This window comes from Esox lucius, chromosome 8, assembly GCF_011004845.1.
Source record: "Esox lucius isolate fEsoLuc1 chromosome 8, fEsoLuc1.pri, whole genome shotgun sequence".
NCBI lineage: Eukaryota > Metazoa > Chordata > Actinopteri > Esociformes > Esocidae > Esox > Esox lucius.
The window spans coordinates 29,827,459-29,842,543 of NC_047576.1; the positions used below are offsets into that span (position 1 = coordinate 29,827,459).

The 15,085-nt window shown below is 37.9% G+C and overlaps 1 protein-coding gene across 2 annotated transcripts; it reads left to right on the forward strand.

Moving 5' to 3' along the window:
- The first annotated feature begins 4,130 nt into the window (after positions 1 to 4,130).
- Positions 4,131 to 14,999, forward strand: LOC117594819 (histone-lysine N-methyltransferase, H3 lysine-36 specific-like). 2 transcript variants are annotated; one of them, XM_034293919.1, is made up of 9 exons: positions 4,131 to 5,823; positions 7,642 to 7,778; positions 8,545 to 8,707; positions 9,392 to 9,581; positions 10,934 to 10,987; positions 12,068 to 12,121; positions 13,202 to 13,255; positions 13,795 to 13,848; positions 14,685 to 14,999. In XM_034293919.1, the coding sequence occupies exons 2-9, from the start codon at positions 7,658 to 7,660 to the stop codon at positions 14,883 to 14,885; spliced, it is 891 nt and encodes a 296-aa protein (XP_034149810.1). In that variant the 5' UTR covers positions 4,131 to 5,823; positions 7,642 to 7,657; the 3' UTR covers positions 14,886 to 14,999. The 2 variants fall into 2 exon arrangements, with proteins under 2 accessions (XP_034149810.1, XP_034149811.1); XM_034293920.1 differs by having other exon boundaries at positions 4,131 to 4,668.
- Positions 15,000 to 15,085: the final 86 nt, after the last annotated feature.

A 15,085-nucleotide genomic window follows, 5' to 3' on the forward strand; every position in this document is an offset into this window, starting at 1 on the left:
AGTGTTCTTTAAGACTGATTGTGACTACACACAGACGTACATATACAAGATGTCACTGGAAAACACTCTTTCTGCCAGTCCAATTTATTGGGGCGGGGGGGCGCATGTTTGATAATAAATCCTTACGCTGAACTTTCATTTGACCTGTCAGCCCTGAAAAGTGGATCATACTGGAGCTTAAGTGATGCGCAGCGCTGCTTCGAGTTGTCATTTTTGGACCTATTGAGCATTATGATGATTGGCGCAGTCCCTTGGCACTGCAGATGAAATATTGATTGGGTGGATTTTTGTTCTATAGGGAATCTGGTCTTCTGTTTTCTGTCTGGCTGTCTCTCATGATGTTAATCGGTTGGAATCATTTGTATATGCTATTAGAGCTGCGTGTTTTAGTGTTGTGTTTCCTGGGGAGATTATACTAAACTAGCCTTTTTTGCCAAGTGATTCACTGAGTTTTGGCAACACACTGGTGTAGCGTGTCTCTCAGTAATACTATACATACTATTATATTCAATAATTGTATCCAGAGTACTGTCCATATAGTGCAAACATTGCTACTAAATTATTCTAATTGTATTTAATCTACTGGAGAGATTGCCTTGACTGTATGGTGCATATTAAGAAAAGGTCCCAAATGGCCCCCTTTATAGGGCCCCACGTTTGACCGGAACCTTCTTGGCCCTGGTCAAGTGGAGTGCCTGACAGTAGTTGTGGAACCATTGAAAAGTTCTGAAAAAGGATGGGTTAACTAGGGACTGGTCACTACCGTAAAACTGCTCTACTGTGAGCGTTTGTTAATTAAGCGCTCAATAAAATGCCACGGGACATTAAGCGTTATGCGACAATAAGCTTTTCTATTGCATTGTGTTCAGGCTTTGCTTGTCTGCTTACAGATGCTTGTCATTGTCTTGGGGGATTTACAGGATTTCCTTTGCAGACAACAGTTCACAAGTTCAGAGCACAGAGCACTGGAAGAATTGAAGTGTGTGTTGAAGAAAACATTAAGGCTAAGGCACAGTGCAGGAGGCCTACAATAACAAGATCTTATTTCAGTGTCTTACACTGGGAATCATTTTATTTGCAAGTTTCAAATCTTCGAAACAAATGTTGTTAGGGTGTCCTAGGAACGTCAGACTTTGTATCCGGGACATACGTAAAACCTCAGGTGTTTGCTGGGAGCCATCAACTCGTCATAAATTGAGTCAGACATTCAGTACTGTAATGAGGCCCATGGCTTGGTGGTGGCCCATTGTTGTGTGGATTTTCATGTATTAGTTTTTAATAAATATTTTAACTCAAAATAATGCAGTTGCTGATGAATATAGCATTCACTCTAAATCTAATGGTATACCTCTCTGGGCCCCCTCCAGCCCACTCGAATAAATGGGCTGCTACAGCTGCCTGTTCCCACTGTAAAAAGTATTGTGCAGTGTGAGTTTGTTTGACAGGACAGAACAGGTGGTTTGAATCAACGGTTTGCGGGGACCAGTATAAATCTGGTGCACAGGGGAAAAAAGGCTATCGTAAACCAACACAATTTTGGGAAAGTACTGTTAACCCATTTATTCACCACTAAAACCAAGGATTTGAGAGGGCAGCAACAACGGTACACATGAGGTAGCGGCAGACACTCGCTTGCAATAACGTTAGCTGTATATTTCATAGTTAGCTAGTTACACAACGTCGTCTATGCTGAAAACCAACAACAGGGTGATACGTTCCGTTATAACTAGTTCTAAAAAGGTCAGTTTGGAGGGTTATTACACAATATATACACCGTTTTGATGCTTATAACCACACCGGAAAGAGGTTTATATCACAAAGTATGTTTTGGAATTAATGTAATTATGATTCTTCAGATAAAAAATTTCCAGAATGTGATACAAGTGAAGCACCATTTGCTGAATCTGAGGATACTGGAGGTGAGCATAGTTATCCAAATGCATTTCAAGACGGCGTATAACCCTTGACCTCCTGAATGCCATCTATGATGCAGCTCGACAGCCTTTTTGGGGATGTTTGTATTGGGCTGTGTATAATCTTCACTCAGTGACAGTTGCAGGTGGAGAACATGCATTCAGCAAGCGGAAAATTGTGGAAAAAAAATCTTTGCTCAAAAATATGCCAAGACAGATGAAACAGACTTGCCCTGTTTTCTACTGAGTTTGTATCCAGTTAGTAATACAACAGACTTTAATTAAAGACGGTGCTGGGCACTTAGTGAGAAGTAACTTGTTAACGAACGGCACACTTTGGAGATATTTTGTTTTTAAGAATATGGAGAACAACTAAGACTGAATGTTAGATTAAACCAATATCTGTTTCATCTGTTTTATACAGCATAACAAATGTATATGCTTTTTATTTTTACTGAACTCTTAATTTGCACTTAATTTACAAAAAAGTCTTAATAACCAATAATGTCCACACAATGTCCAAACGTAGTTATTTGATTTCTGAAATCGTGATTTCTGCATAAAATAAGCTGTAGAGTTAATGATGCATTATGAATGTTGCACTTTTATTGGAAACCGAGAGATATTTACACTGGACGAACATGCAACAATCGAACAATATTCTATACTTACTTCCTTGGTTACCATTCAAATAACTCGCATTATGAAATACTTTCATAGACCCTAATTTAAATATTTCTTATAACTGGGTATACAGATATACATTATGAATGAAGGGGCTAAAACTGTACATGCTGTGTCAAATATTTAGTTAATTCATTTATTTCCATCCTTGAAAATGTTGTTTATATTTTTGGTCAATATATCTGAATATAAGTACTGTAGCACCACAAAGCTTGCTATCACGTATACAGTTATAATTACTTAAAGTACAGTCATGTAAGCCGTAATGTTCCCTCTTAGGGATTTTCAAAGGAAATGAACGAGATGTGTACCCGATTCCTGTTTTAGCAGGGTGCGTTGTGCGCTATGATTTGGAAAGGCTGTTTCCCGGGAAATTGTTGTAATGGAATGGGTGCTGTTTGCATGGCTGAGCAGTTGCCAAGAAAGTATTAAATCCATTTGTTGGATGCTTCAGCCCCTTTCCAAATCAAAACCAAACATGGTTTACATATGTCTTGATAATCATGCAAACCTGTCCGTGTTTCACACCTGTTAGTTTAGTTAATCATCCTTGCGATTGGGCAGCTAGCTTGCTGCTGCAGATGGGAAGGTGTACTCGTGTATGATGACATCCATATTTAATTTTGATTGCGAGGGGAGTGATGCAAACGATGCTCATTTCATCATACCATTTAACCTAGTAGGCCCCAGTGCTGCTAAACAGGTAAAGCAAAGCAGCGTGGCATATAACTACGGAACTAACGCCACACAATGGGATTACACCATTCATTTATATAATTACCAAAGGTCTGACTTCAATATGTCTTATTTTGGGCTATGGAAATAGGTTGTTTTTACAGCCAGCCACCTATACATTAGAACTTAATGATCAATACATTTCCATTTGAACTAAACAAAGCACCTGGTCAAAAATGCCATTGCCTTAACCTGAGAAAATAACGGAGCCATTTTTCTCCAATTTCCATTTTGTGCTTGTAAGAGGACACATTTACATATATATTGAGGCTCCTGGTTGTTCGGTCAGGACACTTTTCCCCCCATTGTGTTTCATACCGTATCTAATGCAGGGAGAGAGCACATCTATACAATACAAATGATAGGATCATGCCAGAGCTCCTGTTATTGGAGAAAGCAAATACCTATATGACATACAGTTTGGCTTTCTGTCACATCCCTCACCCTTCCCATCTCTCGCCCCCCCCCCCCCCCCCCCCCCCCCCCCCCCCCGCCCCACTCACTCTGTCCCTGTTCTCCCATTTTGATTAATAAGCCCTTGGCGTAGAGCCACACAGACTCATTTGAAGGGGACGGATGTTATGAGGGGATCGGTTTGTGTGCGTGTGTATGTTTGTTCGTTTATTCATGTATTTACGTGCACGTGTGTTCATTCCTTCATGTAATTATGTGCATGTATGAGTGTATGTTTATGTGCATTCTCATCTGTTCATATGCAGGTGTGTGTGTGTGTGTGTGTGTGTGTGTGTGTGTGTCTCTGTGTGTGTGCATGCGCGTGCGTGTGTGTGTGCATGTGTGTGTGTGTGTGTGTGTGTTCTTGTTTATATGGTATAGGGGGACATTTGACCTGAAATCTCACCAGCACTATGAGGACATTTTGGTTTATGAGGACATTTTCAATGTCCCCATAAGTCGGGCACTGTAGAAGTACTTATTTCATTGTTATTAACTATGTCCTGCTTTTTTAACTCATGTCCTAATATACCATAAAGACCTGGTTTTGTTGTGTATCACACACAGCCCATACTCCCCCTATGTCTGGTTGTTGGTAGTGCAGCTTGATACGATTTTTTTTCATTGGCTCATGGGTTGTATGCATGTCTGATCACCGATTGGCTACTGCTTCTGTCAATAACGGGGACGATCGTTGATTCGCGGTTGCGGCTGTGAGTCACCGCATTCTGGCGGCAAACTATCAACTTTCTATGTCGCGAGCCTATAGCTAGTGAAACCCCGCCAAGTTATGCTGAAGTTTATTTTACCTCAGAAGACATCACCTGAAAGAAACCGCGACGCGAAGAGGACTTTTCTAATGGTTATCTTCACTACTAAATAGGTAAGTAATTTTTCTATTCACACAATTGATCAAATGTATTATTTAGTTTACAATTTTATAGCTAAAATATATAAAATGTGCAGTTTAAACACAAACGTGAACAGGGTAGAGTAATGACTGCTATAGTACTTGTAGCTTGGTAATTATGTACTGTACTTCTCCTGTTCTGTTGTTCAAGCAGGCTAATGGGTTAATACTACTGAGATTAAACTTGCGTTGATGTTATTGTTGGAGTGTCTCGCAGTTTTATAGTCAGTCCTGAGTGTTTTTGTAGTCTGGCTAATTTTTTTTTTTTTTGCATGTGCTTAAAACATTTGTTAATATCGTATTTCTGTCCGAAACGTGAGTTAATTGTTGTCGTCTGCTTGTTAGCGGTAAGTTAAGTAATTGTTTCAAGCTAACGTTAGCGAATGTAATGATGGACATTCAATGGGCTCTGAAGTGCCAGCAGTTTCTTCTCTCAAAATGATTTCGCTTTTAGTGTTGTTTAGAAACTGTATAAAAAGCCAATACATGGCTTTGTGTTTGGCCGTGTTTGAGGAATGACAAGTGTTCCTCTTGTCATGATCTGATAATTTGACTGATGTATCCCTCATTCACCCAAATAGGTGAGTAATAGTAATATAATATGAATATAGTGTATTGTCAAAACACTTGGCCGATGTATTTTGTAATTTTATTTAGGCATAGTGGCTGGGTAAGTTTGACTCTGTGTTAAATAGTGAAGGCCTTTTTAACACATGTTAAAAAGGCATTCAGGCGTTGTTGCTCAACTGCGGGGGTCCTGTGCGGTCTAATAGTAAGAACAAGGGGAACGAGTGGCAAGTACATTGATAGGTCTACCTGTTGTGGCTGAGTAGCCCCATACTAAAGCCACAATTGATATTGAGTTGGAGAACTGTCTTTCATCACTCATAGTTCACTATTACAGTTGGGTTCAAATAACCCTGTATGTTGGGTTGTGATGTAAACGCAGCACATTTGGTCAGATGATTGACTTGGTATTTCATAAGTGAAGAAATATTTAGACTTTGTATTTCACAAGTGAAGAAATATTTATACGGTTAGTAACTGAATGTGGCTGCATATACATGGGGTTGGAATGACAACAACCAGGACAGTTGCTCTGGAGCTGATTTAGAGACCCTTGTTAAGGTATGTTATGCAATACATAAGGTCTTTCACTTGTTTTGTGTTTTCACAAGCTTGTGCAGTTTTTGTTTGAAAGAAATGCTAATAGTTTCATGAATTTGTGAACATCGGGTGCTCTCAATGTCAGTACATCATGAGGGTTTATCTTTTTGCTCGCTTTAAATCTTGCAATTTTTGTTTTATACTATTGTCTGAAATTTAGAAAAATAAAAGGTGTAACATTTTTGTGATGCCTGTCTCATGACACATTGCATTAAAATATGACTAGTTTATATACTAGACCAGTTTCACACTTCTAGTGATTACTAGTTTGGACTATGATTAGCTAAGTAATGTTTTCTATCTGGGCAGTAAGTTTGAGGTCCCAGGTCAACATATTGTTAAAATTGTTTTGAATTTGAAAGCTGGTGATCAGAAGTAGAGAAAAAGAGATGAACCTACCATGGGAGACATCAGATCTTGGCATTACTAAGGATGAAAATGTTACATTTAATGCTTCAATTAGACTAGAATTAAGTAATTTCCATTTAATCTCCACATTTCCCTTTCAAATGGTTATGTATATAGTAAAAATAATTTACTTTGTTTTGTTAAGAAAGGTATTATGATTTTGAGGCTAAAAACTATTATGCATCCAGTACAGTGTAGCGCATGAGTTTAACATGATATAAATAAGCTATAAATCTATTATGAGATTTGCTGTTTAAAGAGGATATTTTGTATCCTTTTTTGCTTGTATGATACTGCTAGGAATGTGAACTTAAGACAGATTTACATAGTTGAATATGTCTGAATGCCTATAAATACGTCTATAAGTCTGAATGTCGGGGTTCTAATATATTTAATGCAGTGTAAGTTTATGGACCTTAAGTTAACTATTGCAATCCCAAAGTATTTGTGTTTATGCAGGCATTTCAGCAAAAGGAAATAAAATAATACATTTGATACGTACATTAATATATTGTAGTAATAGCAACTATTAAATTAAATGTGGGATAACTTAAGGAAGACTTACATTATCATAACCCTTGACAAACATTAGGTGATCTATCCATGACACTGCAATATTGGTGAATAGGTCTTTAATATCAGCGCTCGACAACAGAAAGCATTGTTGTGGTAATGATCATTTGCCTATGGGTGTTATTTTGAGGCACTGTTCAGGCATTAAGTGACTTTGAAAGTCATATCAGTAGCTTCCCTAGGCCTGTTAAATGCATTATCCACCCCTCATAACGCAGCAAGTACAATAACATATACGCGAGCAGATTGGTGCTTTGCATTATGCAATTATGCAGCTAACCAGCATCATACAGTGACTATGGTTAAAATATTTAGCGTCTACGTATTCATCTTTTTGGAGGTTAATCCCGTTGATTGATAACATGAATACGTTTATTCAATATGAAATTAGGGCTCTCACGATTCAAGTAACTCTGATAAACCCAACTTGCATTTTGCGGCAGCACGTCATCAATTCTGCAAGATTAGAATAGGAGGCATGCATACACTGAGGCACAGAATTCTGACAGGATCTTTTTACTTGAGCCATACGAGTTTGCAACATCTTCCGGTCAGAATGGAGAGTGCTGTAACGTTAGCAATTCTGGCTGACTGTCTAGTATGGTGTGTTTTTTATTTTTTTTTATTTGTTAGCCATGTGAGGTTGGGTATTTTGTAAATGTAGTTTAAACGGTGGCAGCCTAAGCATTGTATGTGATGTTGATTGGTCATATCTCTAATATTCTCTTGTTTATATGTTTTGAATGTATATGTTTTTGAATCCATAATTAATGGTAGCATTTGCTTTTCATTGATTAGGAACATATAAACAACAATGAGCCTCAAAGAAAGGAGAGGAGGAAGGGGCAGAAATCCTGAACAAGATGCACTATATTATATTTCCAATTCACTGGACAAAGTTGGTTTTCTAAAGAAGTTCATTAACCCCTTCAAAGGTGAGTTTTACAGTCTTTCATTTTGACTTATGACCATGCTTACTACATCTGAACAAAACACTGAAATGTATAGGGGGCAGAGGTCTCGGTAACACAGGATTCTGCATTAAAATGCAGGGATAAAATTGTGTTCTAAAAACCTGTTTATTGACATTTACATTTCAACAAGAACAGTTTATATTTGGGTAATCTCAAAATAGTTATCTGAAATGTCAAACACGCTCTATTTTTGGCACAGTGAGGTAGGGCTGGGCAATATGGCATTAAAAACATGGCTCTGCTGTGTTTTCTCCTAGACATTTCAGCTTCACTAAAACAGCACTGAAAGTTGATTGGTATTAGCACCCTTTAGCAGGGTGGGATACTGATGAACTGTAAATGGAGATTTCATAGCTGTGTGCTCAATTAAATTCACCTGTAATCAATGGTTGTGGCTGAACTAGCCAAATTCACAAAATCCAGTCCACATGCACTATATAGCCAAAAGTATGTGGACACCTGACCATCACACCTATGTGAGCTTGTTGGACATCCTGTTCCAAAACCATGGGCATTAATATGGAAACACAGCCTTTTTCACAGTATATGCTGGTCATTATGTCCTTGTCCTCGTTCTAATACAAACTGGTGAAGAAATAGGAGCACCGTGCTAACACACATTTTGTTCCAGATCATAACACACCTATGCTAGTCATAGACATCAACAGTAGAGCACAGTAGAATATAGTATATGAATGAATGTTAACTACTTTTTTCTCCTGTGTAGGTCATGGAGTATTCAGCAATAGCTACTTTGGAAAAGGAGACTTCCTGCTGGAATACAGAGGGGACTTTATTACATTTGATGAGAGCAAAAGAAGAAGAATACAATACAGTGATGCCCTTAATGTTTTCATGTTTGACCTAAGTTTCAATGGGAAACTGTGGTGGTAAGTCTGGTTCTGACTTTGTAACATTATGAAAGTCTTAACTTTCTGAAGCAAGAACTACATACCTATAATTTTTGGTACTATTAAAGTGGCATGGGCAATGATTGTCGAAAGCTATAGAGGTAGCCCCATGCCAAACATTGGGGGGGCGTTGCCAAAAAACTATATTATGTAATCAGATTCACCACCCTGGATTATGGAAATCTGCACTGAACTTGGATTGGAACCAAAGCTAGTGTTGTTAAAGAGGCATGTCTGTTCAAAAATGTTTGCACAGTGACATTTTAATTGCCCTGCATATACTGGTAGATTGTTTGGTAGTCATTCAAAGCTCCCATTAATTATTGTCAAAGTAATAATGTTTAATTTGGTTCTCCCCATGGGGGTTCAACCTCCGGAGATTGCAAGAAGGTTTTGCATGTGCATGATTTTAGCAGGGTAGTTATCCAGATGTCTGAATAGGGCGGGCACTGGAGGAGTGACATAATATCTGTAGTTGTATTGGCTGCAAACATAAATTACTTGCATCTAAAATATAGGTTTAAAATGCAGTCTTTTGGTATATTTAATTGTGAACATGACAGCATTTATCACTGGAAAGTGTATATTTGTACAGTGATAATGTAGGCTAATAGAATAGTTGGTTTAGCAAAAAGCCTAAGAAATATTTTTCTATTTGTCTAGTATTGATGCAGCAAACACTGAATCACTTGCCAGATTTGTCAACGATGACCATATCAATCCGAACAGCAAAATGAAAAGGCTAACAGTTGGAGGGAAGCCCCATCTCTGTTTATTTGCAACGTCCGACATAAAACCTGGAGAGGAAATTTCCTATGATTATGGTGACTCGGACTGGCCGTGGCGAAATAAGGTAAATTCTAATGTTCTTTGAAGCATAATCTAAGATACAGTGGCTTGCCAACACTAAGTATACAAAACTCTTGGACATATACATTTTGTGTAACAACCTGGAATGAAAATGTAATTGTAGTCTTTGCCATTAGATTTGCACAACATACAAATTATTCCTTTCAAAACAAGTTGAAAAAAAACAAACTGACAACTCTTTGTTGTATAAACAGACGAGTAAAAAATTTAAGGGAAACACTTCAAGAAATTAGTGGAGGAATATTACGAATTACGATGCATCCATTTAGGTGTACTGTGTGATACAATTACCCGGTGCCCTAACATCTAAATCATTAAATACTTTGGATATTGTCAATGTTCATGTAATCAACCAGGCATGAGGGGTGTGGTATATGCCCAATATACCAAAACTAAGAGCTGTTTTTAGGCACAATGCTTCATGGAATATGTTGGCAATACACCATAAACCTCTGCTGGGCCTTGTTGCTCTACTGAAATAGTTCCCAATGCAATTAGAGAATTAAAGTGATATCATAGCCAATATATATGGGACCGTATACCATGGCTATCAGCCAATAGGTATTCATGATTCCACCTACCTGCTTTGTGAGACTGTATACCATGGGTATGACGTCACATTGCTTTTTACTGCCCTCATTGTGTTTGGTAACCAATTTAATAGAGCATTAATGCATCTCTGGGGTTTGTGAAATATTTCCTGTGTCCTGGCACTCTGTGTTTGATCGTGCCTAAGAACCGCTTTTAGCCGAGGTATATTGGTCATATAACACCCCCCTCCCCCCGATTTATTGCCTCCACGTATCACGGCAGTCGGACAATCAGCATCCAATATACAAACCACCTGGCTTAGACAATTGAAATCTTTGAGTAAGATCTTAAATTGGAAAGGCAATTCAGTAACTTACCCTTGCCAGATGTGCTGACATCAAAATATTTGAGTGCTTCCTATTATTAATATTCTTCATGGTTTTAATGGTGACGTGGATTTGTTTCTCTGTGCTTCTATATGTGGATGCCATGCCTTAAAGGGAACTTTCAAACATAAATGTTCAGTATGAACGGTTTACATGTGTTGAGGAGTGTGTGTGTGTGTATATGATCTTATACTGGTGTACGAGGACAGCATGCCATATGGAGACTGTTTAATTCCACTTTGAACTGTTTTCAATTTTTATGGAGTGTGTGTGTGTTTATGATCTAATACTGGTGTAGGAGGACGTAATGTCTTATGGAGACGTTCTAGTGTTTGTGATTAGTTAAACCGTTTGAGTCTAGTTTGATATTATAATACTATTGGGCTAATGATTTTAAATGTCTTCTTTCTCTTCATAGCAAATCCATGTCCAAGAAATGTCCGTTACTACAGAGACCGAGAACACTGAAGAGGTGCTTTTTTTATTTCATTTCAATCATTAAATATACTGGAACTAGAGCTGTTTATATAATGTAAGACTTTGGATATTGTCAATGTTCATGTAATCAACCAGGCATGAGGGGTGTGGTATATGCCCAATATACCAAAACTAAGAGCTGTTTTTAGGCACAATGCTTCATGGAATATGTTGGCAATACACCATAAACCTTTGCTGGGCCTTGTTGCTCTACTGAAATAGTTCCCAATGCAATTAGAGAATTAAAGTGATATCATAGCCATGGTATACGGTCCCATATATATTGGCTATCAGCCAATAGGTATTCATGATTCCACCTACCTGGTTTGTGAGACTGTATACCATGGGTATGACGTCACATTGCTTTTTACTGCCCTCATTGTGTTTGGTAACCAATTTAATAGAGCATTAATGCATCTCTGGGGTTTGTGAAATATTGCCTGTGTCCTGGCACTCTGTGTTTGATCGTGCCTAAGAACCGCTTTTAGCCGAGGTATATTGGTCATATAACACCCCCCTCCCCCCGATTTATTGCCTCCACGTATCACGGCAGTCGGACAATCAGCATCCAATATACAAACCACCTGGCTTAGACAATTGAAATCTTTGAGTAAGATCTTAAATTGGAAAGGCAATTCAGTAACTTACCCTTGCCAGATGTGCTGACATCAAAATATTTGAGTGCTTCCTATTATTAATATTCTTCATGGTTTTAATGGTGACGTGGATTTGTTTCTCTGTGCTTCTATATGTGGATGCCATGCCTTAAAGGGAACTTTCAAACATAAATGTTCAGTATGAACGGTTTACATGTGTTGAGGAGTGTGTGTGTGTGTATATGATCTTATACTGGTGTACGAGGACAGCATGCCATATGGAGACTGTTTAATTCCACTTTGAACTGTTTTCAATTTTTATGGAGTGTGTGTGTGTTTATGATCTAATACTGGTGTAGGAGGACGTAATGTCTTATGGAGACGTTCTAGTGTTTGTGATTAGTTAAACCGTTTGAGTCTAGTTTGATATTATAATACTATTGGGCTAATGATTTTAAATGTCTTCTTTCTCTTCATAGCAAATCCATGTCCAAGAAATGTCCGTTACTACAGAGACCGAGAACACTGAAGAGGTGCTTTTTTTATTTCATTTCAATCATTAAATATACTGGAACTAGAGCTGTTTATATAATGTAAGACTTTGGATATTGTCAATGTTCATGTAATCAACCAGGCATGAGGGGTGTGGTATATGCCCAATATACCAAAACTAAGAGCTGTTTTTAGGCACAATGCTTCATGGAATATGTTGGCAATACACCATAAACCTCTGCTGGGCCTTGTTGCTCTACTGAAATAGTTCCCAATGCAATTAGAGAATTAAAGTGATATCATAGCCATGGTATACGGTCCCATATATATTGGCTATCAGCCAATAGGTATTCATGATTCCACCTACCTGGTTTGTGAGACTGTATACCATGGGTATGACGTCACATTGCTTTTTACTGCCCTCATTGTGTTTGGTAACCAATTTAATAGAGCATTAATGCATCTCTGGGGTTTGTGAAATATTGCCTGTGTCCTGGCACTCTGTGTTTGATCGTGCCTAAGAACCGCTTTTAGCCGAGGTATATTGGTCATATAACACCCCCCTCCCCCCGATTTATTGCCTCCACGTATCACGGCAGTCGGACAATCAGCATCCAATATACAAACCACCTGGCTTAGACAATTGAAATCTTTGAGTAAGATCTTAAATTGGAAAGGCAATTCAGTAACTTACCCTTGCCAGATGTGCTGACATCAAAATATTTGAGTGCTTCCTATTATTAATATTCTTCATGGTTTTAATGGTGACGTGGATTTGTTTCTCTGTGCTTCTATATGTGGATGCCATGCCTTAAAGGGAACTTTCAAACATAAATGTTCAGTATGAACGGTTTACATGTGTTGAGGAGTGTGTGTGTGTGTATATGATCTTATACTGGTGTACGAGGACAGCATGCCATATGGAGACTGTTTAATTCCACTTTGAACTGTTTTCAATTTTTATGGAGTGTGTGTGTGTTTATGATCTAATACTGGTGTAGGAGGACGTAATGTCTTATGGAGACGTTCTAGTGTTTGTGATTAGTTAAACCGTTTGAGTCTAGTTTGATATTATAATACTATTGGGCTAATGATTTTAAATGTCTTCTTTCTCTTCATAGCAAATCCATGTCCAAGAAATGTCCGTTACTACAGAGACCGAGAACACTGAAGAGGTGCTTTTTTTATTTCATTTCAATCATTAAATATACTGGAACTAGAGCTGTTTATATAATGTAAGACTTTGGATATTGTCAATGTTCATGTAATCAACCAGGCATGAGGGGTGTGGTATATGCCCAATATACCAAAACTAAGAGCTGTTTTTAGGCACAATGCTTCATGGAATATGTTGGCAATACACCATAAACCTCTGCTGGGCCTTGTTGCTCTACTGAAATAGTTCCCAATGCAATTAGAGAATTAAAGTGATATCATAGCCATGGTATACGGTCCCATATATATTGGCTATCAGCCAATAGGTATTCATGATTCCACCTACCTGGTTTGTGAGACTGTATACCATGGGTATGACGTCACATTGCTTTTTACTGCCCTCATTGTGTTTGGTAACCAATTTAATAGAGCATTAATGCATCTCTGGGGTTTGTGAAATATTGCCTGTGTTAAACCGTTTAGTTAAACCGTTTGAGTCTAGTTTGATATTATAATACTATTGGGCTAATGATTTTAAATGTCTTCTTTCTCTTCATAGCAAATCCATGTCCAAGAAATGTCCGTTACTACAGAGACCGAGAACACTGAAGAGGTGCTTTTTTATTTCATTTCAATCATTAAATATACTGGAACTAGAGCTGTTTATATAATGTAAGACTTTGGATATTGTCAATGTTCTTGTAATCAACCATGCATGATGGTTGTGGTATATGCCCAATGTACAGTGGGGAGAAAGTATTTGATACACTGCCGATTGTGCAGGTTGTCCTGCTTACAAAGCATGTAGAGGTCTGTCATTTTTATCATAGGTACACTTCAACAAAAATCCAGAAAATCACATTGTAAGATTTTTAATTAATTAATTTGCATTTTATTGCATGACATAAGTATTTGATCACCTACCAACCAGTAAGAATTCCGTCTCTCACAGGCATGTTCGTTTTTCTTTAAGAAGCCCTCCTGTTCTCCACTCATTACCTGTATTTACTGCACCTATTTGAACTTGTTACCTGTATAAACGACACCTATCCACACACTCAATCAAACAAACAGACTCCAACCTGTATGGAGGAGTGGGACAAAATCCCTGCTGCAGTGTGTGCAAACCTGGTCAAGAACTACAGAAACAGGTTTCTGTACCAAATATTAGGTTCTGCTTTTCTGATGTATCAAATACTTATGTCATGCAATAAAATGCAAATCTATTACTTAAATTATACAATGTGATTTTCTGGATTTTTGTTTTAGATTTCGTCACTCACAGTTGAAGAGTACCTATGATAAAAATGACAGACCTCTACATGGTTTGTAAGTGGGGAAAACCTGCAAAATCGTCAGTGTATCAAATACTTGTTCTCCCCAGTGTAATTGGAATAGAACAGTAATGTACTGTTTGTTAATGGCAATTCTCTTAATTTTTTTTTCCAGTGTCAGCATATTCTTGTACATGCTGTTGCATCCTCTTTGGACAAATGCAATGTCTGCAGTGGTGGCACAATGTCATCACTCAGGTGGTCTGGAATGCAATGTAAAGGTGTGTCTTTTCTTGCCCCGATCTTCATACTGTATGATAAAAACTGTCCACAACAAAAACAATTCTTAAACATCGAGACTGCTAGTACCAGTTGATTTTGGAGATGGGTTTGATATATTTATTTGTTTTTATAATCAAGCCAATATTTCAATTGGCTTCTGATTTATTTAAATGGAGAAACAAAGGTAGCCGGTTTCCAGACCTCAATGGGCACAGACTTGCCCAACATGAGTTTTTTTTTCATTTGCATTTAATATGCCATGTTTACGTTTGTTATATTAGTCTTTCAAAATTT

Excerpts from the sequence above, each read along its gene's own strand:
- LOC117594819 (XM_034293919.1), top strand. The coding sequence starts at position 7,658 with ATGAGCCTCAAAGAAAGGAGAGGAGGAAGGGGCAGAAATCCTGAACAA. Across the intron at positions 7,779-8,544 it reads GTTCATTAACCCCTTCAAAG|GTCATGGAGTATTCAGCAAT; the intron begins GTGAGTTTTACA and ends TCTCCTGTGTAG. Across the intron at positions 13,256-13,794 it reads AGACCGAGAACACTGAAGAG|CAAATCCATGTCCAAGAAAT; the intron begins GTGCTTTTTTTA and ends TTCTCTTCATAG.